Source organism: Lissotriton vulgaris, chromosome 1_2 (assembly GCF_964263255.1).
Source record: "Lissotriton vulgaris chromosome 1_2, aLisVul1.2, whole genome shotgun sequence".
In the NCBI taxonomy this organism is placed as follows: domain Eukaryota; kingdom Metazoa; phylum Chordata; class Amphibia; order Caudata; family Salamandridae; genus Lissotriton; species Lissotriton vulgaris.
In genome coordinates, this window is record NC_141686.1 from 294,740,230 (window position 1) to 294,766,802 (window position 26,573).

The window sequence follows — 26,573 nt, forward strand, 5'->3', positions numbered from 1 at the left end:
CTGTGTCTTCCTGCACTCGTGTCTGTGTCTTCCCGCACCAGTGTCCGTGTCTTCCCGCACCAGTGTCCGCGTCTTCCCGCACCAGTGTCCGCGTCTTCCCGCACCAGTGTCCGCGTCTTCCCGCACCAGTGTCCGCGTCTTCCCGCACCAGTGTCCGCGTCTTCCCGCACCAGTGTCCGCGTCTTCCCGCACCAGTGTCCGCGTCTTCCCGCACCAGTGTCCGCGTCTTCCCGCACCAGTGTCCGCGTCTTCCCGCACCAGTGTCCGCGTCTTCCCGCACCAGTGTCCGCGTCTTCCCGCACCAGTGTCCGTGTCTTCCCGCACCAGTGTCCGTGTCTTCCCGCACCAGTGTCCGTGTCTTCCCGCACCAGTGTCCCTGTCTCCCTGCCCCACAGTCCATGGCTTCCTGACCCAGCGTCCATGTCCCATTTTCATGGAGCTTAATACATTTCACATCCAACTGGTATGCAAGCGCAACAACGCCTTCTGCCTGAGCGAAAATCTGCCAGAAGGACCGACAGATGAAAAGGGGGGAAATAAAGAGAAAATGCGAAATTATTTGCACTTTTATGAACCCCAGCGGCCTTTAATATTCATTATTTAAAACGGCAGCAATTACAAGTTAATGAGCGTTTTAGAGCCACCAGCCCACCTCATCGCTGCCAAATTAAGCGGGGATCATTTGCCAGAGAAGAGTGCCCCCCAAACTGTGAATCAAGCGTGTGGGGACATTGTCCAGTCCGGATAAAAGTCAGAAGTAAATTCTTCATGCCCCCTCCTTCCCCGCCTGCCCCCCTCGCTCACCTCCCCCTCCCCCCCCACGCCCGCCAGCTTGGCCAATGTTTGGTGCGGAGGCACCATCTATGCAGGAGATTTCAGACGGATTCTGTAAGGTTCTCACGTTGGCTGGTGTTCGGAGATGTCAGGTGGGCTGGGGCACAGTCAGAAACACTTTATAAAGTTTATTGTAAAGCTACTGCACTTGTGATAAATGTTCGTCATTATTATGTCCGGTTGTGATCAAGATGTTGGAGTTTTGTAGTTTCTTAGCTTTTCACCTCAGTATTGTGACTGTGTGTTCTTTCCTGTATGTGTGTCCGAGTGTATCTATGTCAGTATATATGCATATATGTGTGTGTGTGTAACTCTGAATGCCTGTATGTGCTTGTCTGTGAGTGCCTATGTGTGTGGTGCGTGCGCATGTAAGCCTGTCACGGTGCCGCCCTGTTTGTGAGTTTCACTATACGAATGTCTGTTTGTGCATGTGAGTACTATGTTTCTGTTTGTCTGTTTTCTGTGCATACATTTGTGTGTGTTTGTATGTGCGCGCGTATGTGATTCTGTCACTGCGCTAAATCGCTTTCTGTAAATTTCTCTATGCGAATGTCTGTGTGTCCTGTGTTACTGTGTGTGTGTATGTTCTGTGCATGTCTCTTTCCTTTTATTTTAGGTTTTGCTTAGCTCTGGACAGCTGCCATACCCGCTTTACAACCCGTTGGAAGGACAGGAACGCAGGATTAATGGGATAGTCCTAGTTTGTCGTCCCCCCTCTCATGAAATGGCTATGAGAATGGTGGAGGTTTCAAGCTTTACTGCAGAGCCGAGGGCAGCAGCGCATGTGTTGAGCAGTAGAGATTAGACAATGCAGTTTGACAGTAGGGCGCACCTTGTTATTTCTGAGCCCTCCTCGTGTTTTTAGGGCACGTGTTGTCTCCGTTTATGTCACACACGTATGTGTGTGCCCTCTTATTTCGGAGCCCTCGTCGTGGGTGCATCCTATACTGTGCTCACGCCACTTGCGAGTTCGCTGGTGACACCCTCCCCTCCTCGTGTAGGCGATGGGAGTTGAGCGGAATTCTTGTAGTAGGAGAGGGCAACAGGGGTGGGCATTACACCTATGTGGGACGGGATCAGGGGACCAGTCTTGTTGTGGCCGGTTGCTGGTGGCCTGGGCGCAGCTTGTTGTGTCTGTCTCAGGGTGTCTCTCGTCACTCCCTTGGGGAATTTGTGGCAGCTGTCTTTTTCTAGGCGCCTGCCTGTCTCTTTTTGTAAATGTCTCTTTCTCAGAGTGTCTCTCGTCCCTCCCTTAGTGTACGTTGTGGAAGCTCTGCCTTTTTTTTGGTCCTAGTCTGTCTCTTTTTGTGTCTATCTCTGTGTCTGTCTCAGAGTGTCTCTTGACGCTTATCTTCTATTTTCCCTCGTCTCTACTCCTTACTATCTTCTTTACCCGTTGTTCTTTTCCCTAGCCGCCTTTCTCTCATTCTCTTATAACCCTCTCCCCTCACGGTTTTTGCCTTACAACATTAAGCTCACTCCTGGTTCTCTTCTTCCTATCAGTAGCTTTCTACAAGCATTTGCAATGCTATAGTTCTCGCATTTCTTAAAGTTACAGCTGTTGGTGTTAAAAATGACAATGTTTTTTTACTTTTGCTTTTTTATACCAATAGCAATTGCGCTATGCAAATATATTTATGACGCTGCAAATAAAAAAAAAGTAAAAAACATTGTAATTTTCAAAGTCAAAAGCTCTAACTTTAACAAATGCAAGACCAATTGCATTGCAAATGCTTCTTTTAAAAGCCACTAGATGCTGATTATTTACTCTTGACAGTGCATCGAGGCCCGCTAACCAGCCAGTGCGCCTTCCCTAAAACAAGGTAAAGACTAATTTTGCTATAATTGCCAATGGACTTTAGAACCCTCTGCAAGTCCCTAGAAAATGGTACCCTAGGTACCTAGGGCAAGGGGACTAAAAAGGGTCCCTAAGATCTGCAGCATATCTTATATGTGGGACCCTAAGGGACCCACATACAAATTCAACACACACTGCCAGTGCAGGCTGCGTGACATGGCGCAAACCATGAGTGAAAACATGACATGACACCCTCCTGTGTGCCATGCCAAAGTCACTGCATCTAATATATGTAAGTCACTCCTACCGCGGGCGTTGAGCCCTAAGGCAGGGTGCATTATATTTTATGTGCGGACATATCAGCATGAGCAGATGTGCCCCTGTAATGTCTAATTCTATTGCAAGTGAGCAGGGAAGCCACCTTAAGGAATGTATTCCAGTGATGGATTTATTAATACATGCACCCAGGCAGTAGCAGAAGACGTGGAAGGGTGGGGGGTGGCAGAGAAGGTTGAGGGTAGTTAGGGGTTTGTCCACAGGGGGCACACAAACATGTGAGGCGGCCTGCAGGCTATTGCTCAGGAGGGGGCTAGGTTCACTTCAAAGGCAGGCAGCAGAGGCATTTAACACTTCTGCTGCTGGTTGGCCAGTTACTAACCCTCTCTTTATTGGCTTAGTGGAAGTACAGAGCCAGTAAAGAGGGTGAACTGCAGTTTTTTTTTTGTTTTGTTGTTTACATATTTTGCAGGCAAATTGGAAAATGCCACCGGCACGAACGTCTGACATAAAATGTGATGATGGGAAAATTGTACTTCAACGTATGGATTTTTTTCGAAAGATGTGCAATCAAGCATTACATACGGTTGTGTATTCTCCAAACAGCAACACTTGAGGCCGGATTTTAGCCCCAGATAGCCATCAATGTCTGGGTTTCTTTTCCTAGCTAATTTTAAACATTATATTTACCTACCTTCTGCTAAAAGTAATCTTGTTTTTCATGCATAAGGCACTGACTGGGCATTGATGTGATTATCATTTATTGTGTAGCACTGAATAACAGTTTCCAAGCTCCTCCACCGACTGTCTGGTCTGGCTACCCTGAGAAAGTGAAGTGCCCAAAAGGAGTGACTTGGTTAGTCAATGGGAGTACACTAGTATTGTGCCCATGGTAGAGCAGTGTAAACGTCAGTACCCACACAGGATATTGCCCACTAACCGCAAACTGCCCCAGGAACCCCAGAAACATCTTAGAAGATGGCAGAGAGAGGCACAGGCCCACACCCCTCCCCATAACCATGGCACAGGTGCTGCAAGAGGTCACAGAACACAACAGACTCAGAGGAACAGCTGTTCACCCAAAACAGCCAAATAAGCAAACAGCTCTACATTCCAAAGGTGCACCACAGTGAACAGGTTTCACTAGCGCCATGGAGACCCTGCATGTGTGCACATTTATTCACAAGAGGAGTAAAGAGTACATGCCAGAAAAAGGATGTGGGGTGGAGGTGGAGAAAGAACAAGGTCTTACCGGAGATTCTCCTTCCCCTCTCCATTCGAGCCGGTTGGGGAAGAGGTAGAAATATCGCCGCTGCCACTGGAGCAGGAAGGGGTTCCCCATCTTGGACATGTAGCCATGCATGATGCAGTCCTTTCCTAGGGCGTACTCTGGGGTGCACAGAGAAGAAGAGAGATTGAAGGACAGCAGAGACGGTGGAAGAGGTAAATGATACAAAGAGCAGTCAGCAGGAATAAGAGAGTGGATTAAACATGAAGAAATCCGAGAGGATGAAAAGGCACCACAATGAACAAGCAAGACAAAAGAGCATTGAAAAAGAGAGGAAGCGAAGAGGGAGAACAAAGATTTGTGAGGAAACAAGTAGGGAATAAAAGGGAGAGAAAAGAAAAAAGTGTAGGTCATGGGGCAAAGGAAAAGGTGATGAGGAGAAAGAAGGCAAGGAAAGATGAAAGATAATTGCAGGTAACAGGGAAGAGAGCAAGAGGAACAGAAGAGAGAGGAGGAGAGGTGGTCATGAAAAGATAATTTAACAATTCAAGAAACAAGAAAAAAGAAAGAAAACAAAGAGGTAATGATGGAATATTGAAAAGTGGAGGGACTGGAAGGAAAAGAGGCTCCGTACGCAAAAGAGCAAGATCGCCGGCTGTGCTGGTTGTAGTGTAAAGGCCTTGAATTTAAGAGGTGATGTTTGTGTGCAGTATGTTGGAGATTAGAAGTCTAGCTGGGGTAGAGAATCCTTACTGTCTGGCATCTATGCAGGGGCACAGGCCCCAGAGCACTAGTGTAAGACAGAGACCCAGGAGGGCAGAATCAATCTGTCAGTATTTATAAAGCGCTGCTCTCCACCCCTGAGGGTATCCAGGTGCACAGGTTTCGGTGGTCTCAGTCTAAAGGCCAGGTCTTGAGTCCCCTTTTGAAGGCCCCCACACTAAATGTTTCAATACCATCAACTACATTCGTTTAATCTCAGGTGGATATACTGAAAAGCAGACATGGATCAGCCTTGTGGGGGAATTTGATGGGAATGCATGCTCTGTGGCCAGAGTAGGATAGCTTGTTGCTGTGTGGGGTGTTGACTGACATGCAGGCCGGGAAGACGCAAGTTGAGCATGCGGTGAGAGACACCCTGAAGGCAGACTAGCACTGCGACTGTTCATCTGCTCCTCTTACCTTCCTCGTGTCCCAGCTGTTTGTTCTTCGCCCTCTTGCGAATCTCCAGCCGGTCGGTCTCCATGTTCACCGCGTCAAACACGGTTTCTGCCACTTCCTGCTGCCACCGCTCAGAAATGGTGAGAGGAAAGTTCCTGTAGAGTTCCTGGTCGCTATCTAATAACTAGAAGCAAGAAAAGAGGCAGATCTTAAGGCAATGTAGCCAGGAGGCAAGGAGAAACGAGACCTTGCCACAGAGCAGTCGCCACATGCAGGGAAATATGTAATTACTAAACTTTTATCCATTTTATCAATTCCTTTATGGCAGCATTGTTGCTAAAAGGCTTACTTCAGGCAGATTGCATGTTATAATGGCACAGAAAGTGAATGAAAGTTAGGTGTTGTGAATTGGGAATAGACAACAGGACAAGGGCATATCAGATAGTTTAATCGAATATATACAGAATAGTATATATGGAGATCAGCTGTAGGCCGTATTAAAGGAGAGCAAGCAGTGGTCATTCCTGACCTTGCCCGAGAACAAGGCTGCTGCCGATTCCCATCTGAGGCTCTCCCATTGCTGCATCTACCCATTACTGCCTTGGCCCATTTGTCAAGGCAGAGCTCACTGATGCTAAACTAAGCACTGGAGATGCCGACGCGGGATGCCCACTGTCTTCAGGCATCCAATGCATTACAGGTGCTCTGTATGGATAGTCTGGGGTGGATTATGGCCGATAGAGAGGAGACCTACACTAGCAATACGTTTTTGTAAGATCAGGAACAAAGGGTCATTTTCATATAGTTATTGTCTTTTTGCAATGGCACAGCAAGGAAAACAAGCATTGGCATAGCCAATAGGTGTCGCTTTTGGGACCTTATAAGTATTTATGCAGCACAATAACTAAATACTTATACGGTCCCAAAAGCGACACCTAGTGGCTATGCCAATGCTCGTTACATAATAGCGCTTTGCTAACTTGAGTCAGGCACCAATATAAGACAAACAAAACAAAATAAAAAAAGCATTGGCAAAGCCTTTGAGTCCAGCATCGAAAAGCTTGCCATTTTTAAACGTGCTTATTCTGCAAGCATATGCATTATATATTAACAGTGTAAACGTAGTATAGTAATCAGGTTGCCAACTAAAAGTGCTACGCATGTTCGCACAAAAAAAAGTAAAAACTGCACGTACAAAATCAATCATAGCAAAAACAAATGAAAGCAGAAATGAGGCAACAACCCCTCAGATGTGGAAGAGGTTTCCACATGCGGAAGAGCAAAATGAAGCCACTCTCAGTGAAGCTGGAGTGAGCTATACAATGACCCCATGCTGTGGTGAGGAGAAGTAAAATGAGAACAGCCCATTGGATGTAGAGGGCTGGCGTAATATAGGGTAAAGCAAAATGAAGGAGTGAAATGGGTTAACAGTTGACTGTTGGGAGATAAGCGGGTATACCAAAAAAGGTGCAAAATAATTTGGAGAAAAACGGCTAAAATAAAGTTACTTCTTTTGTAGTAAAGACAGAGTATTAGGGTGCGGAAGCAAACCGTGACAACAGGAACGGATGATGAGGTGGAAAAACGCAAAGCAAGGATCTAGATAAAAAGGTGAACAAGCAAACAAAGTGAAAATGAATGGAGATGCCCGTTTGTGATTCTTGCACATGTCGGATAAATAAATGTCTGCTTGGTTACCGATGCATATGATGTAAGATTCTGAGCACGTGCTCGAGCCCCATGGTGAATACGTGATCAAAAACTTTTGTGCGTCTTGATTCTGGGGTGAAATCCCCCGACAAAGTTGCTGCGAATGAATCTTTGCCGTGATCACAAGAATGCATCCTATTACTTAAGTCAACAGGGGCAACAAGTTAAACACAGGCGCGCGCTCCTCGCGGTGGCAAATTCCCTCATACTGTAAGGGTGTGAACTTGTTCCGTTATCTAACAAGATCTCATCGGGTATACTCTTTCTGTCGAAAACAGACTCATCATCATCAACAGACTCCAAAAATCTAATTATTTTAGCACCACTAGCTACTTTCCCAAATGTTTATTCTGGCCACAGCTATAAAAATCCATCACAAAAATGCCATACTCAAGAAAGCCTCTATCTACTACAGCAGAACCTAAGATATCTATGGGCAGCGGACTTCAGGCCTTATCTGGCTCAGGTGCAGCTTCAGTAGTACAAGGACTTGTGACTTTGGATTTATCATAACTGCACAAGACAAAGAATCTTGCACAAAATACTATGTGTTTCTGTGCAGTGCTGGCTGCCAAAAACGTTACCTTATTCATCTCTTCATTGCACATATCGCGGTATGGCACTCATGCGACATATCCTAGTAACTACTAACAAATCAGAGCGAAAAGGGTATCTTTCAATGGCTCTACGTAGTACACCATATTGGGTGGGTGTTAAGATTTTTTGAATACTGGCTTTTTATCCTGTAGCTTCTTTTTTCCTTTGGTAATTCTGGTCTTCTTCTCCCTCCAGTTACTGCCTTCCAGGTTAAGGGCCTACACGCCTCGGGGCTTTAGTCCGTGCTTTATAAATACAAAAAAATCCAAATCAGAAGGTTGTCCCAAATAGAGATGGCGTCTGCGTGTGACGTCAGTGGCACGCACATATGCCGTGAACTCTGCTGTACTACAGGCACATTGAATCGGGTTTTCTGCCAAATGGCCACAAGATGGAGCTCGCGCTACGTCGATGTCACGGACAGTCAAATGATACAAGAGCAGAGCACGGACGCTGCAGAGACAGCAGAGCGCTTTTAACTACCCAGAGCATGAAGATACCATAAAGCCTATATGTGAGTTTCACTGCAGGAAGACTCCTTTGAAGACAACTGAATTGATTCGCTTGAAGGGCACCCACAGGATGGTATTCCATCAAGAAAACGGCAGCAACCACACAGCTGGATACAGGGGCAACTAGACTTGAACTTCGGGGTTGGGAGGGCAGTAGGTCAATCCATGATGGGGGTGGGGGGGCTACCACTACACGCAATGACGGCGGAGGCATCCTCTGATCCAGTGTGAGAACACACATTAGCAAAGCCAACAGGTGAGTCTTTAATGTGCTAACAACGCACGCAAACAGAATTCATGCATGCCTGTATTTTTCTAGCCAGATCTATTGGCTTTACCAGTGCTTTCCCCTGAGACATTTAGCACCGCTGGAGCTTCAAGCGTGTCCACCAGACCTGTGCGCATCAGAAGTCTGCGCAGCGCTTTGTTTCTGAAATTATAAGTGCCAGGGCCCTGACCAGGAGGCCTTTGCAGTTTGCACCATCCATTGCCCGTCATCGCTGCCAATGAGGGTACCAAAACAACTACCAAGCATCCTCTGGCCTGCAAGTGCGACAGTTCTGATTATTCCAGGCCCCCAAAGTTAAAGGAATGACTGCGGAGGCAGCTATTAGTAATTTTTTATGTATATTGTATTCATAAACAACCTTTGTTCTGCTCATCTCTAAATTAGATAAGCGGCACCACCATGTGGCAGAGTGTCCTAAGTGAGGTGATGACAATTAATTGCCGGTGCCGAGCACCGGCAACCACAGTCTCAAATTAAGCACCGAGTCTGCAAGATGGTACTAAGTGACTCCTGTGTCTGGTCTTTTTGATACACAGAAAAGAAAGCACTGAAGCCTTATTACAGGGTGCCTTTACTTAGTAAATGCAACACGGGCCGCACAATAAACAGTTCCAAGGAACAAGATGTTTTGGCAAGATCTCCCAATGAGCACATGTATGTGCTCCCACAGACACAGAGCGGTAGACTCATATGAATCACATTAATGATCTGGAGCATGTACTGAGATTATTCAATATATGGGGGGCTTAAAACAAGGCTGTCACAAAATGAGGATGGGTCACCAAGAGCTCAAAAGATGGGGGCATTCGGATATATGATGTTACAACGCGGACTTTTACTCCGCATACCGTTACAACGCGGATACTGTAACAACGCATGTATTTACAACGCTTTTTTTACAACGCAGGTACCTTTACAACGCAGACCATTACAACGTAAGTATTGGTAAGTATATATTAAAATTAATATAATAATCGTAAATTAAATTTAAAAAATATAATTTAAGGTAATTTTATATCATTTAATTTCCGTTAATTATTTTAAATTAAAATTAATAATACATTATTTTTACACTGTACCCCTGTACCCCAGAAACTCAAAACTGACCCTCAACCCTCAAAATAAATGTAAGTAAATTAATTTAAATTAATTTAAATTAATTATTGTAATTTAAAAAAATATATATTTTATTTTTACCCTGTACCCCTGTACCCCAAAAACTCAAAACTGACCCTCAACCCCAAAAATAATGTAATGTAATTTAAAATAATTTATTTACTAATAAATAATTTAATCTAAAAATAATTTTAATTTACCCTGTACCCCAAAAACTTAAAACTGACCCTGAACCCTAAAAATACCCCTTTACCCAAAAACTGAAAACTGACCCTGAACCCTAAAAATACCCCTTTACCCAAAAACTGAAAACTGACCCTGAACCCTAAAAATACCCCTTTACCCAAAAACTGAAAACTGACCCTGAACCCTAAAAATACCCCTTTACCCAAAAACTGAAAACTGACCCTGAACCCTAAAAATACCCCTTTACCCAAAAACTGAAAACTGACCCTGAACCCTAAAAATACCCCTTTAGCCAAAAACTGAAAACTGACCCTGAACCCTAAAAATACCCCTTTACCCAAAAACTGAAAACTGACCCTGAACCCTAAAAATACCCCTTTACCCAAAAACTGAAAACTGACCCTGAACCCTAAAAATACCCCTTTACCCAAAAACTGAAAACTGACCCTGAACCCTAAAAATACCCCTTTACCCAAAAACTGAAAACTAACCCTGAACCCTAAAAATACCCCTTTACCCAAAAACTGAAAACTGACCCTGAACCCTAAAAATACCCCTTTACCCAAAAACTGAAAACTAACCCTGAACCCTAAAAATACCCCTTTACCCAAAAACTGAAAACTGTCCCTAAAAATACCCCTTTACCCCAAACATATAACATTTAAAATATAACTATATACTTACCAATACTTACGTTGTAATGGTATGCGTTGTAAAGGTACCTGCGTTGTAAAAAAATGCGTTGTAAAAACATAAGTTGTAACAGTATCTGCGTTGTAATGGATGCGTTGTAACAGTAGTGCGTTGTAAAAAATGCGTTGTAACAGGTGCACAACGGGGCATTCACCAACTGGAATACCTGTTCACAATGTAAAAACAAGTGTGTGTTGATTTTTATTTTATTTATTTAAAAGTTTTATATAGCGCGGACAAGATCTTTGCAGATATCAGAGCGCTTTACATAGAGGGGTACATGAGGGGGCATAGTCATACAAATAAATCAATAGATCAAACAGTACAAATAGGTTACATAGAGGGGTACATGAGGGAGCATAGTCAGACAGATAAATCAATAAATCAAACAGTACAAATAGGTGACTGCAACGCCAATCATGTGGGTAATGAGACAACTCATACAAGTAGGCAAAGGGGTCAAGCATGTAGTACAGATCGGTGCAGAGTATTAAATTGTAAATTGTTGCGTCTTGTAAAGCGCACTGCTACCCGGAGGCCTCGTAGCGCTATAGACCGCTGGGGAACCCGTCCTGGCTTTCCCTGTGAGATAGTCCCTCCTGGGGGTCTCCAAGGTGAAACCAGGCATCCCCGGCGTTTGTGTGGGGCCGTTGTGGAGATGAGGCAAGCTAATGCCCAGAGTTGCCGAGTGTGCTCCCTGGTCGGAGTAGGCACCGATGCGAGAATTATCAGTCCGCTGATCCTGGTCCAAGACCCGGCCACGTCGGGAATCGAACCCTGGTCCCGGGCCGTTCTCTGCACTCGGGTCTGCCGCCTCTAACCAGTGAGCCACACCTCTCCACAACAGAGTATTAACAGAGTTCTAGATACTGGTTCAAGTGTATTTAGCCATGAGGATAGCTTTTACTTCTTTTTTTAAAGAGTGTAGTGGAAGAGATAAGCCTGGTTTCTGGAGGGAGTGAGTTCCAGATCCTAGGTGCCATTCCCGAGAAGGAGCGCTTATATGTTTTTTCCTTCCGGAATCTTCGCGGTTTCAGCAGAAGATTGTTTGTGCCTCTAGTGTTTCTCGTTCCGCCCGAGATTGTCAGTTTCTGAGCGAGGTAGCCGGGTGAGTTTAGGTGAACCGCCTTGTGTGTCATGCAGGCGATTTTCAGGTGTATTCTGGCTTCAAAAGGCAGCCAATTCAGGGTTTTCAAGTCAGGGGTAATATGGGAGTGCTTTTTTGACCCAGTGATGAGTCTCGCTGCAGCGTTTAGGGAAGCTCTTAGTGGTGCGGTTGTGGTTAGGGGGAGTCCGCAGAGGGCGGTGCTACCGTATTCAATTCGAGGGATGACTATTGCTTGTACTGCGGTTTGGAAGTCTTTGGCTGGGAGGAAGGGTTTTAGTTTCCTCAGAGTATTGATCTGGAAGTTCGCTCCCTTAGTTGCCTTGCTGATATGTTGCTGCATGTTGAGATTGGTGTCGAGTGTTATGCTTAAAGATTTTGCTGAGTCCACGATGGTGGGTTGGACATTGAGTGCGGTTAGGTGTTTAAGCCAAATTTGAGTGGTGGAGATCTTCGCTGGAGGTGAGATCAGAAGGAACTCTGTTTTCAGGGCATTGAGTTTGAGGTGATTATCGGCAAGCCAGGATTGGGTGCATCTGATTGTTGAGTTCAGGAGCAGGATGTCATTGGAGGATTGTAATTTGAGATAAAGTTGGGTGTCATCGGCGTACATGTGAAAGTGTACATTGGATGCTTGTAGCAAGGTGGTGAGTGGTTCCATGACTAGGTTGAACAGAGTTGGGGATAGAGAGGAGCCTTGGGGACGCCTAGCGTTACAGGTATTGGCGAGGACATCTGGTTGTTGCTCTTGAATTTCTGCGACCTGTTGTGAAGAAAGGAAGTGAACCACTTGAGAACAGTTCCAGATAAACCCATTCTTGTATTTAGTAGTTCTAGCAAATTCTCATGTTTAACGGTGTCGAATGCTGAAGAGAGATCAAGAAGGATGAGGAGGCAAGTGTCGTTTTGGTCTAGTATTTGAAGTGCGTCGTCAATTATGTGCGTCATGGCAGTTTCTGTATTGTGTCCTGCTCGGAAGCCTGACTGGTGAGGGTTGAGGAGATCAAATTGTTCAATGTGTTTAGTCAATTGTAGTTGTGCGCATTTTTCCAGCAGTTTGGCGAGAGTGGGACTATTGGTAATGGGACGGTAGTTGTTGAGATCAGAGGTGTCGGCTGTGGGTTTCTTTAATAGAGGTGTGACTTGACCAACTTTGAGGGAGTCAGGTATGCTTCCTTGTTGGAGAGAGCTGTTGATAATTTTAGTCCAGAGAGGGAGAAGCAATGGGGTAAAGACTTTTACTGCGGAAGCAGGAAGGGGGTCCGTGAGGTGATTGGATGGTTTCAGGGTGCTGAGCAGTATGCCAATTTCTTCTTCCGAGTATGTGCCAAAGGTTGACCATGTAGCATTGTTTTTTGGTTCAGCGGGTGCTAGGCACTGGGGTTTGGAGTAGAGGCTTACGTCAATAAGGAGATCGCTTTTTATGTTGTCGGTTTTTTGGATAAAGAAAGCAGCGAAGTCTTCACAGGAGGGTGCTTTACGCACAGTGTTGAGTGGTTGGGGTTGATCCTTGGATTGTGATCGGATTAGCTCAAACAGTTTTCTCGGGCGATTTTTTGCTTGGTCGAGCTGGCGGCTGAAGAAGTCTGATTTTTAACGTTTTATTTTCCTGAAGTAGGCGTTTCTCTTTTTCTTCAGGTCTTTTAGGTGCATTGCAGAGGGAGCTGATCTCCAGGTACGCTCTGCCATTCGCATGTCTCGTCTATCCTCATTGAGACTCCCGTCGTACCATGGGTTGGAGATTTTAGATGAGACTCTTTTTAGCTGCATAGGTGCAGCCTCATTAATTATGTGTAAAATGTGTAAATGTATGAAACTTATATAGCGCAGGACTTACCCTGGGGCATCTCCGCGCTTGCTTAGGGAACCCGTCCTGGTATTCCCCTGTGAGATAGCCCTGGAAGGGTATCCACAAGGTGAAAGCCAGGCATCCCGCCGCGAAGGGCCAATGTGGAGATTAAGCAAGCTATTGCCCAGAGTCGCAGAGTGTGAACCCGTGAGTCGAGAAGGCACCGGAGCGAGAATTATCGAGTCCGTGGGATTATTGAGCCCAAGACCCGCCGAGGCGGGGAATTGAACCCTGGTCCAGGGCCGAAACTCAAGCTCCAGGTCTGCCGCCTCTAACCCCTGAGCCACACTTATTGAGGTCATAGCGTTGAGATAGTGGTCAGTCAGGGTTTGAACGTCCGTATCGCCTGTCGGTGGAAGTAGGAGTTTGCACCTGTTAGGGGGTAAAGAGCCTGGGTTGAGTTTTTTCATGTCTCTTTTCCAGACTTTCGGCTTGGAGAGTTGAGCCGGGTTAACTTTAACTTTTTCATTGATGAAGAATGTGATAATACGATGATCTGACCAGTCACAGGGTTGGATGGACTCGAGTAGGATAGAGTCCTCTTTGGAGATGATCAGGTCAAGGATAGAGCCTTTCTCATGGGTCGGGCTGTTGCATATTTGGGTGAGGTTAAGGGCGTCGAGGAAATTTTTAAGACTATTTACCACCGCGTCATTGCGATCGTTCCAGTGGAGGTTAAAGTCACCAAGGTATATTTGGGTGAGCTGCCTTCCGGAATTGGTTGAGATCATATCCATGATTTGTTGGGAAAAGGTGAAGTTGTCCCTGGGAGGGTGGTAAATGCTGTGAAGAGAACATATCGGTTTGCCCTCACTAATAATGTCGAGGCAGATGTATTCCCAGGATGTTGGCAATGGTAGGGAGGTGGAGTTGACTTTCAGAACAGAGATGTTGTTCCTGTAAATGCATGCGATTCCACCACCAATTTTGCCTGATCTGTCGAGCCTGATAATGTGGTAGTTGGGAGGGACTAGAATGTCCATTATAGGTGTCGAAGATTCAGTTAGCAAGGTCCAGCGATAAGAGGAGATCAGCAATGGCGGCGGAATGTTTCGAGGCCGATCTGCAGTTGAGGAGGGTGCATTTGAGACGGGGTGTGTTGAGGTTGGTAGGTGGTTCTAGAGCGAGGGGGACTTTTCTAAGGTTATTGGGGATGGAGGATCTGCTGTTTAGTGTGGGGGGTCTAAGGGGATTTGAGTGTATCGTGGGAATGGTGAGGTGTGGGGTGGTTGTGTCATTTTGGAGTGCTGGGTCATAGGAGCGGAGAAGGGTGAGTGTGTCGAGGTCAGAAGTAGGGTTGTGGGTACGACGAGGGCGGTTGTTGCGATTGCGAGCTGGGATTGAGGTCCGGTTGGGGGAGAGTTGAGTGAGAGAGTTAATCGGAAGGGCGGAGGACAAGTTGGGCTGGGAGGTGTAGTTGTGTGAGGGGTTGCAGGGGCGACGAGGGGGCCGAGGGCAGTTGTTGCGACTATGAACAGGGATTGACGCTCGGTGTAGGGCGTGTTGAGTGAGGGAGTCAGCCGGAGGGGTAGTGGCCAATTTGGGTGGGGGGGTGCATGGGGTGTGTGGAGAGTAGTTCTTTGATGACGTGTATGTCTTCTTTGATCTGGAAGAGAGTGGCCATGATGTTGTCCATCGTGGGGTAGGTGGTGGGGGTGGGTGTGGCAGTCAAAGGTGAATGACTGACCAAGTAAAATCTTTCAATTACACACACACACTTACACTAGCATCTCTCATATTTAAAGTTTATGCACAGTGAGATGAAGTGATTTGTCAATAACTGCACAATTTGCAGTCAGATGCCAAGCTGGATTCAAACTGAGGTCCCCAGACGTCCAGGTGCTGGTCTCCAGAATGTTTAGTTATCGTTTAGTACCTGCAGCAGCCACCGACTGCCAGCATCGGTATCACCCACTGACAAGACGACACCCACATGTCTAGTTAAGAAGGGAATCTGTGAAATCTGCAGTATACTGTGCTTTAGCATCATTGTTGTACAACGTGTTCACAATCACTCACTCTGCCATCTCTCATTTCACAGTCCTCGCTTATTTACTGTCTCAGTCACATTCTCCAATCATTTCTTTCTCCTCTTTTCTCTCCATATTTGGCTTTCTTCTTTTTCACTATTTTCCAGCTCCACAGTTTCTTCCAGCAGTCCCTTCTCTCTCACCGTCATCCTCCTTCCCACCTCCTCCTCTCTTCCCATGATAGACAGGCCACATGGAAGACTAACCTGTGAGAGTTCTGTGGTACTTCCACCAAACATGAGCTGGTGCCAAGTATATCAGTCCCCACAGAGATCAGCTTTTACTTGGATGGAATGAATACTGAAATAGGTCAACTCGGCTTTTGAACCGGCTCTCTCTATATACACACACCAGAGAATCCGCTCTAATTCAGTGCTAGAAATAAAGTGTCTGTAAATGAGCTCAACAATATATTGATATGCCCGCGGCTCCCTCTGTGCTTGGACTCTGCTCTATGTGTGCAGGGGTTCAGCGCTATGGGGCAGATTCACAGAACTAACTTAAGACAAAATCCTAAACTTACTACTTTTGGTATTCACAGAAGTTAGGATTTTGTCTTAAGTGTGTCTTAAGACAGACTTAAGCCAGACTTTAGGATTTTGTCTTAAGTCTGTCTTAAGACAAACTTAAGACAAAATCCTAACTTCTGTGAATATCAAAAGTAGTAAGTTTAGGATTTTGTCTTAAGTTAGTTCTGTGAATCGGGCCCAAAGTATGCAGGTATTCAGAGGTGTCTGTGTTGAAGCTCAGCTCTACAACACGATGGGACCTGTTTGCGTCAGTTTTTCACTCTTTCTGAATGTGCTGCAACTAATTTGATCGCCGCAGGAACTCATTTATGTCTACTGATGTTAATACCGGTCTCAAGACAAATCAACTTTAGTTTTAGGTTCTTTGTGTTTCTCATTCCCAAGCAGTTCTAAACCCTGCATTGGTATGTTCAGCAGCAACACACTAAACACGTGATGCTTTGCCCCGCTGCTGAACCTCTCCTCTATATTGACCTCGTCTTCTAATCCACTCTACTGCACACTTTCTTCCTCACCATCCACAGTTTGTTGTGAATAACATCTTGACAGACAATGCTTTTAGGTCAGTTTGAGATTCATTTTGGCCTACATTTGTAGTGAGGAAATTTAGAAAGAGCAGGGAAGTAGACGCAGAGGGATGGAGACAACAGTAAATAAAGAAGACAAAAGTGAAATGTAAGGAATGGGAAGCGACAAATGGAGAAAATATAAAAAGGGAGGATGACTGAGCAGGAGTAGAGCCAGATGCATTGGGAGAGAGTGACAACGAGTACAGGGTAAGAGGGTAGGAAAGAGGGCAGGTTGAACAGTGCTAAGGCCCAGGTGACGGCCTATGGATGATGCAATAGTAGTCGAAATACACGGCAGCGCATGGAAAGGAAAAAGCGGGCATGGGCAGAAAAGCAAAAGGCAACTAATAAATGTGTTGAATTTAAAGTTCTTTCTCAGCGCACCAAGCTTGAGCTTTCAAATCCACTTTTAATACAGACATAAAAAAAAGGCAAGGGACCTGGACTGCCTCACAGCAGCAAGTGTGTTAACCCACAGGACGACACTTGCAGGTTTGAAATTGCCACAGAGTTGTAGAAGGTGAAGCAGGCACCAGCTGACTACAAAAATGGATCATCAGCCAATATACACTTAAAGTGAGCCTTTAAAATGTATGCATGTCTCCGATCTGGAGCATGCACCCTCCTTCCTTCATCTCAAGGGTTTCCAAGCACCAGCTGTCACTTACAGAGATGGGAAAGATGAACAAGCATTAGACTCCATGACTGCCGAGCTGTCTGGGGCACATCAGGCTGCTGCAGAAAGCTTCGCAGGCGTAGTGCCAGGGCCTGCCCAGGCACAATGCCAAGCTGATCCACCTCTTCAGTCTATTATGAGGCAATGCTCAGGGTCAGCTGTGGTCACTGTCAGCACTGAGAAGCTCTGGGCAGGTGAACAGAATGTGGAGAACTAAAGACTTGTCTACTTGCCTCCCGCTTTGGGAGACCAGGTCAGAGCAGACCACAAGAACATAGAATTGTTACCTTAATGCCTTTGGTATCCTCTTCATCAAACGAGCCAATGTCGAAGGCGTCTGCGGCGTTCACCTCCCCTCGTGGGGGGATGAGCGGAGGTGGATACTGCATGAAATAAGTGGCATTTAAAACACGAGTGATAAGACAAAGGCGAAGAAATCCACTTTCCCATCATGTGCCATTTAATTGCCTCATGCACTGCCTTTGTTGATGTGGTTCACATCCATTTCCACCCCCACTGCTCTATTACTTCTTAAGCCCACTGCTTTAGTACTCAGTCCCCATGAAGACTCTTATTTACATTTGACTTTGACTCCCAAGTTCTGCTAACCTAGGGTGTACATGCCAGCCACATTTGGCTGCCTTGGAGTCACTTTAAACCATGGTTCACCGCCCTCCATGCCTCACTCCTGATACTACCCAGGTGCACCTCTAGAGCATCAGCAGCCAACCTCACCTTCTGTAAGAAGACCATCTGCCAGTCCAGGCCTTGGAAAAATAGCTCCTCTTTCACCTCCTGTGCTCTAAAAAGGCAAGGAGAGAAACGGTCAGGGATACCACAAACAGGAGAAAAAAGAAGAGAAAGATGCAGAGGACAAGGCGGAGAGTGAAGGAAGGTGGGCTAGCAAAAAGAACAGATAAATGAAAAAGAGAAAAGGTGACAGTCATATGGTTGAAGGCCTAAGAAGGAAAACAGCAAGTGATGTCATCCTATTTCTCACAGGGAACTTGAGGTGTTTGTTAGCCACTGCCCAGGGCAGAGGGCCTTTTTGTGATCTCCTGCACTGATCTTATATTTGAAGAGTGCCACCCAAGCCGGGGCACAGTGCAACCAGGCGAGGGGTTGCCTTATGGGCGTTTTATCCCAGATGGAGAGCGTTCGGGCAGTTTGAAGCATGGGGTGTGAGGGAGAAGGACCTGTGCTGCTTTGGACACAAAGTGCATGCAGTATTTGAACATGGCCAGGATCTCAGTAGGTTACAATACAGAGGAAAATAAACAGACTTAAGTTTAGCTGCCCTGCTCTATCACCATTTACACACTTGTATGAAAGAAGGTAACAGAGGACAGCGCTGTCACTTGGGAAAAACATGGAATGAGAGTGAACCATATGAAAGTTACTATATTTAGAAACAGTTCTCCAGTGTTGGTATCTTTCAGATTTCCAAATGGGAATTGGTACCAATGATCATGCTGGGGCTATGAAGACTGAAAATAAGAAACAGCTTGAAGCTCTTCTAGATTAAAAATCTGGTCAGAATTCCGCAATCTAGTGGCTGGCTCTGGAAGTGCTGGATTACAAACTCTTTCCCTGCTCTTGATGGGTGTCAACGAATATGAATGTTGTTAAAATCCAATGGAGATGGATTTGCCTTGTTAAGTCACCATTTACACATCAATCCTAGTTCTTTAAAAGTAGTTGCAAACAATTATGCATACAATTTAAACAATGATTCCAAATTTTTTATATATATATATATATATATATATATATTCACATTATATTAAAACAAATATCTGAACAATAATTCACATTAAATAAAACAAGTAAAGGATTTTAAAACATAAATAATTGTTTTTATGGAATGTTATATGTTTTAATATGAATTCAATGTAATACATTGGTTCGAATACAGGTTTTTGTTATACAAGTTATTTTCAGGGAAGGTTTTGGTTCAATGGTTACTATTTGATTGACGCTAATTCTATTAATTGAAGCACAGAGTCAGGGGGCCATTAAGCGGATGGCCAGCAACAAAACACCGGGATTGGACGGACTGCCCATAGAATTTTATAGCAAATATATGGACTTTCTGGCACCACGTCTCCAAGAGGTGTATAAGGAGGCTAAGACGGCGGGCCGTTTGCCCCAATCAATGCGAGAGGCGCTAGTGATCCCCTTGCTGAAGCCGGGGAGGGAGAGCCACAGTACGGCTTCATGTAGACCATTGTCCATGCTGACTACCGATTATAAAATCTTGAATAACATACTGGCGGCCAGACTGCTACAGCACATGACCGGCCTGATCCACAAGGACCAGTCCGGATTCATCCCTACGTGCAACACGACTACGAATATCAGACGGCTTATAAGACTATTGGATGACACCCATCCGGAGGCACCTAATCCAATGATCCTGTCAATAGACATCGAGAAAGCGTTCGACAGCTTGGAGTGGGAGTATTTATATAACATCATGGGACAACTTGGGCTAGGAGACGGCTATATCCAATGGACGAAAGTGCTCTATGCCTCGGCAGTGGCAAGAGTGCGGTGGGACCGCTCATCTCCCATCAATATCCGGTAGAGCGCAGAACGAGACAAGGGTGCTCTGTGTTCCCCCTCTAGTTCGCGCTAGCGATTGAAACACTTACGGCAGAAGCCCGGACAGGGAAATATTATAGGGGTTTAAACAACAGAGGGACACCACTTTATTTCTTTGTATGCGGATGTCCTGTTATTATTCCTTGAGGACGCAGAAGCGGCGATGGAGGAGGCGGAGAGATCACTAATGCACTTTGGTGAACTCTTGGGACTAAAAGTTAACTGGTCCAAGACCTGCTTATTCCCTGTGAGACGAGGGGAGGCATGTCCTGCCATTCGTCCCTTACTCAACTGGGAGCCCACCTGCCTGAAATACCTAGGGGTATACATATATCATACGGCAGCAGATATGCTGGAAGGAAATGTGGGCCGATGCAGTTGAAGGGTAGCATGGCCTTTTGGGCTACCCTGCCGCTCTCAGTAACGAGCAGAATCTCCCTATAGAAAATGATAGCCCCTACCGCGCCTTCTATATTACTTCTGCACACTACCTGTGTGGATACCCAGTTCCACCTTCCGACAATTGAAATCACAACTGACCTCGTTTATTTGGGGATCATCCGGTAGGAGCAGAGTTGCACTAACAACGCTTACCCGTCCGAAAGACGAAGGGGGCTTAGCGGTCCCAGACTTCGAGCTTTACTATCTAGCTGCCCAGCCGCAACTTTTCACGCAGGAAGTAGCGAGGGTCTTTCGAGGGCCGGAGAATGAGAGAGAAGGGGTACTCCGCGACATATCCTTGCCTAAATAACCCTACAGCAGCGGCTAGCCATTAGTGACTTAACGCTTGAGGAGAAGACGTTCCAACACTGCTGGAATCGCTCCTAACGCCGAGCGGGCGTGCGACATCCTTACGCACCTGAGATTCCTCTGGGGATGATAACGACGCTCTCTCACGGAGGGGATTGGTCGCAATTACAGGTCTGGGAAGACGCGGGCTGCAGGTTCTTGGGGATCTGTATGAGGATGGGGCGCTTTTGCCATTCCAGACACTCCAAGAGAGGTTTGACCTCCCAAGAGGAGGATACTTACTGCATGCTGCGGTCACTAGAGCTATGCAAGCACACTGGAAAGATACACCATGATGGCAGCGGGGACCTATAAGGCAGTCACATGCCTGTACTCTAGAATGCTCCGGGAGAACTTACCACCATTGACGGCGTTGAAGGCCAAATGGGAGGTGGACCTGAATAAGGAGATCCTCGAAGCGGCCTGGGCGCAGATTGTGCGACGGGCACGGAAGAGTACGAGGAACGCACGCTTTCAGCAGATACATTTCTTTATCCCCCACAGGGCCTACTTAACGCCTGGTAAAATCAAGAAATATTTTGGAGCGGACGAGGCAGCATGTCCCAGATGTACTACAGAGGAGGCAGAGCCGGACCATATGATGTGGTCCTGTCCTGCACTGGGGGACTACTGGCGGGCGGTGGGTGACACGCTGAATGCAGTGACAGAGACAATTGCAATTTGATATGGCTACGAGTGTGTTACATTGGTTCCCACATACTCCCAAAAATAGGATCACAAGCAAATTTATTGATATGGGCCTTCTCCTGGCCAAAAGAGAAATCACAAGACTTTGGAAGATGAGATCAGGTCCCACGTACAGAAGATGGCTCAAAGAGCTACTGAAATGGGCTGCTAGCGAAAGCACACTTCGATACCAAATGGCACGCTGGAGACTAGACAAGGCGCTGGACGCAGCAGCTGCGTGGGAAGCATTAGTGCAGGCCTTACGCGACTTCGCATCGCACGATGAAGAGGAAGGGCCTGATGCTGACATCGACACTCCCCAAGACACGCCAGGCACATCACATGATTAGACACTTATTTGTTCCTGATCACATTCACAGATGCAGACTAGGTGGTGAGATTCGGGGGGAGGGATGGGTAGTTGGGGATAGGTTAGGAGTTCAAGGGGGGAGGGAACAAAAGGGGGAGAAAAAATATAAATAAGGAAAAATGGATATGGAAAATTTCTATAAACTGATTACAGCTTGTTGTGGTGCTCTTGCTTCTGTCATTCTCCCACTTAACGCCGCCCGACCACTGGGATGTGGGCTTAATGGCTGTGTACGGAATTGAACAGAGTCCGGCGCCCTGTTGCAGCTAGAGGTAACAGTTCTGTATGGAAGAATTGTGAGACTTGTACTTCTGCAATAAAAAAAAATTTTCAAAAAAAAAAAGAAAAATTGAAGCACAGAGGGGAATTTTGTTTTGTTGTGTGAATTTTCAACACAACAGCTACTCTTCGAATCTGTACACCCTTAGAAGTCAGTTTGACATGTTTAGGTTTATCCATAGCGGTGTCGGCCATTGTTGACCCAGACTGATTTTTACATCTCAATGACCACTCAAATTAGGATTGGTTTGACATAGAGAGCGGATTTCTTTCGAATTGGAAGTTGATTTTTTGTGCTCGAATAGCTGATCAGTGAAACATTAAGGGCCTGGAGTCTTTCGAAGGAATACTGAGATTTTTTCAAGTAAGCAACTTAAGAACTTCAACACCCAAGTCAGTAAATGTTCCCCCAGGGATCTTCAGCTGTGGCTACCTCCATCTCAACCTGAAACAAAACCATTCCGGAAATAGACTTCTTATGTTTCTTGGACTTTTTCCAACCTTAATCTCTTGATATTTCCATTTTAGCCCAATGAACTAACCCCAGTTTGTCTCTAGTGTTTGGGGTTTTAGGTTTAAAATGGGAGCATACATGACAACTTTCTAAATTGTGATTGTTCGTTAGACAGAACATATGAACTGGATGCTTGTTACAGGATGAGGACATACTGGGTTTATGGTAAACCTCAAAGCAGGGTCGGATTGGGATCACAATTTGGCCCGGGCACTGATGAAAAAAGTGGCTCATATTTGCGGGGCGTGGCCCACATTCGCGGGGCGTGGCCCACATTCGCGGCCGTGCCCTTTAATGAAACACACAAGGAATGTAAGTGGGAGGATATTATTCTTGGGAAGGACACGGGGCCAAGGTGACAATGTCCTACAAGGTGAGCACCTGAAAAACAGCCAGGACCCTTTCTCTTACCAAATTATCCCCAGCCCTCCAGCGCAGGAGCATCTGAAAATAGCGATGCCCCTTTCTCCTAAAAAATGATTCCCCAGCCCTCCGACGCCAGAGCACCTGCAAAACAGTGAGGCCCCAAGCTATTTGTAAATTACTCAGCCCCCCCCCCCCCCTCCCCTCAGCCCTCCACTGCCTATGGGCAATAGCGTGGCAGGAGAGGTGCTAAAGCAAAAACCCAGCTTCTGGGCCATCCATGGGGGCGGGGGGGGGGGGTCAGGGAAAGAGGCTGAGGTGAAGATGGTGCGAGTTCCCCACATCACCTGGCCCCCATAGTGAGACCCATTCTTCCTCACCCACTATGCCCTGAATGAGAAGGGCTGTGGGCGAGGTGTTAATGCAAGCACTGTTTCTGGGCTGCTTGGGCCCCAGGGGGGGGCAGAGGTGAAAATGAGTCATAGGCCTGAACATAGGCCCCTGGGAGGCCGGTTCTGGCACACAATCACCCCTCCCCTCCCCAGCCCACCATCAGCATGATTACTTGGCAGGGCAGGGGGTCAAGGAGAGGGCACAGCTGGTAATCGCTGAACGACCCACCACACACCGAAGCGGCTTTCCTATCCCTGTCAGTGCTCTCTGTGGACTAGTAAAGGGAGAAAAAAACTGGCCCACGAAGGGCACTGAGACACCGGCCCTTCAGTTTATGCCCGAGAGCCCGCAGTGCCAATTCACCCCTGCCTCAAAGGTGATGATGGACGGAACGCTGAAACTTTTCAGACACTCACCCCAGTCACAGATCTGGGTTGAATCCATCATCGTTCTTTAGTTCACGTTGCCACCACAGTTCAGACCCAGCTATATGCAAATGAGTCTTGGCCCTGTGCCTCATGGGAAAAGTCCAGCCCGAACTGGGAGCCATTATGAATTTACCTATAGTCGACGTGCAAAGTCAAACATTTTTAAGATTTGATACAATTCCATACCCAGTAACTACATGGCAGGATCATGCACAGCATATGACTTTAGAAGACGTTAACACGGATAAACCTGGGCTTTTCAAAACTTAGGCCGTCAGTCATGTATGGCCAATGTGACACATGACTGACTTCTCAGCCCATCATAAAATTCACTACAGGATTACTGTGCAATGTCTCTTATTGGATTTTCTTATCCTGCATTAGAAAATTGCCACTATTTTTTGTAATCAGAGAAGTCGGAATCAATACATTCTGTGTACCTGGGCCATACTGCGGAGTAGCTGCAGACCAGAGCACTCATGACTGTAGGGCACGCGGCTCTGGAGGTTTGTCTCAAAGCGATTCGTATATGTATGCCCACTAGCGACTAATTATATCTCAGGACAAGCAGAGACAGCAACATATATCAGGAAATAACCAAAATGAAAGAAGGCCCAGAGAGCGGAACACAGACACTCACCCTCTTCCCAGACAGCCCAAGCGCCGGTTGACATCGCGCTGCAGCAGCCCCTCGAGCAGTGTGCGCAGCTCTGGAGAAAACACATCGGGAAGTTCCACCGCCTGCAATGTTTGGAGAAGATGAAGGAGAGGAGGGCAAGCATCAGAGATGAGTCGGTTATAACAGAGGAGAAAAAAAACACTTCTTTCATATCTGTAGCTGCAGTTCTCCAGCATCCACATCTTCCTTGTATTCCTAATCCCAAAACGCCTACTCCGTTATCAGGAGGGATACCAGGACATTTTACTTAAACACTTTAAAGACATCTGTGGCATCAGCTACACTTTACAACTAGGACGACAGGGCTAAAATGTACATCTCTTTCAGATCCTACTGTAATGAAACCACTTTAGCCAGGTTAGGGGCGCCCTTGGCACAGAAGGCTCCTCAGCAAAAAGATACCAAGGGATACAGAAAAGGTCCTATTTAGCAGACGCCCAGGCACCAGCAGCCTCCTTGGCACATACCCAGAGAGCAAGAGCATCCTGGGCCATGGCCCAGCGACAAAGTGCCTCCGTGACACACGCCCAGAGAACACTCAACACAGGCTGCCTTTCAGGCACTGCTGAGCTCGCCTGTCCGGTCAGGCTGTTGGGCACTGTCAGCTGTGCCCATTTGAAAAGACCAGTGTCTGCGTTTTTTTATCAAGTCACTACCCACAGGACAACTGCCCACACACTGGACCTTTTAAGCTGGTCCATTGGGAAGAGCCAGCCAGCCAGAGCAGTTCAATGCTGCTTCCAAGCAACACTTTTCTCCATAATGTAAAACAAGCTGTTGAGAGATGGCTCACCATGATGCTCGAAAGGAAGCACATGGCTTTGAGGCAGGCCTGCAGGTGCACTCTTCAGCTCCTCATTGCATCCTCCCAGGCCCAGAGAATGGACATGGGGTCAGTCAATGAGAAAGCACTCTCTAGTCACTGTTAAATGGGCAACTCTCCTGAAGGCTGCCTTTATCCCTCATTAGGATCATAGCATGTATTTACACCAGGCAATACTCAGTCACTGAAATGCAATAACTGCTTTCAAAGTAGAAACTTCAGCCCTCCTAGCATCTGACGTTTGTGGCCTCAAATGATGGCCAAAACCCCCCCAAAATGACAAAAAGGGAAACATTGGATACTCAAAGATTTTGGAAAGAAAATGAATAAATAACTATGAGTGTTCAGAGATCCTCACAAAAATAAAGGATTTTAAAAAACATTTCAGATTATTCCAAATGACCTTATAAATAGAGTTAGCATCTCACCAACCTCAGACTCTTACAGCAACCAAGTCCTGCTGGAGGAAAGAACTGCAGATTTTAAAACGTGTTTAAGTAAAGAAGACATATTTGATCTACTCCTGATGTGGGAAAGGTATTTTAGGGTTGTGAATCTAGGGAAGATCTCATGCTGGAAAAGTCTTCCAATGCTGGTTATCCAGGCGGATTCGACTGATATCTCGGATGGTGTAAGATGTTACTTCAAGGTGATTACAAGGTTAATAGAAGCGGTGAGTGAGTGACATCCCCACACTGGTTAATAAGCTGCAAGAGGTGTCTCTGGCAGTGTTAAAGTCATCTCACAGTGGTTAAAGTTCTCCCAATGTTCCATTTTGTTTAGAGAAGCAGTCTCAGACTTGCAATAAGTTAATACAGGAAGGAGAACATTTTGGAAAATGAAGTTCCAGCACTTATCAATAGAGGTCTTCGCCAGATACAGTATCAGCATCCTAAGTGTAAAAGAAACCCCAGAGAGTCAGTAAGAAGTCCGTGATGTGGTTGGTAAATCATCGCTTAGCATGCTTTGGCGCTGCATCTTTCAGAGCATTAGTGACACAGACTGCTTTATATTCATGGCTAGAATGGAAAATGTTACTTACCCTGTAAGTATCTGCTCATAGTGTGCAGTGCTGTAGATTCACATTCCTTGCATGCTCCTGCTACCTTGTGGTGGCACTGAACACTACGAGTTATTTTCCTTCGAATAAGCTCCAAGTCACAGGATGCTGTAAGACTCCTCCTTTAGGGTAAGGGCACGGACTCCACCTTAGATTTGTTTTTAACGCAGCGGGTGAGAGTAGACTAATTGCATGTGCCGTGTACATTGTGATTTCTTAACTAATGTCTACTTAGCAGAAAATATGCACTATTACTGCTGGCCTCTGGCGTGGAGGGTGGATTATATTTAAATCTACAACAGAAGCCCAAAGGCAACTTACTTTTTCTATTCATAGCAGGTCGGTTCTGTGAATGCAAAAACTTTTATTGAAACAAGAGTGCAGAAAAGGTGCGATTTAATACCTAAAATCGTTACACAGCTTAA

General features: G+C 46.1%; 1 protein-coding gene across 1 annotated transcript in view; it reads right to left on the bottom strand.

Annotated features, from left to right (window-relative positions):
• The window catches only part of GRK2 (G protein-coupled receptor kinase 2), a 275,720-nt gene that overhangs the window by 34,231 nt on the left and 214,916 nt on the right, over positions 1–26,573 (bottom strand). The window contains exons 15-19 of the mRNA XM_086953270.1: positions 24,227–24,327; positions 17,895–17,961; positions 17,447–17,542; positions 5,319–5,481; positions 4,161–4,297 (exon numbers count right to left, since the gene is read on the bottom strand). Of these exons, the coding sequence (XP_086809396.1) occupies positions 4,161–4,297; positions 5,319–5,481; positions 17,447–17,542; positions 17,895–17,961; positions 24,227–24,327 (564 nt within the window). The remainder of the gene's footprint in view (positions 1–4,160; positions 4,298–5,318; positions 5,482–17,446; positions 17,543–17,894; positions 17,962–24,226; positions 24,328–26,573) is intronic.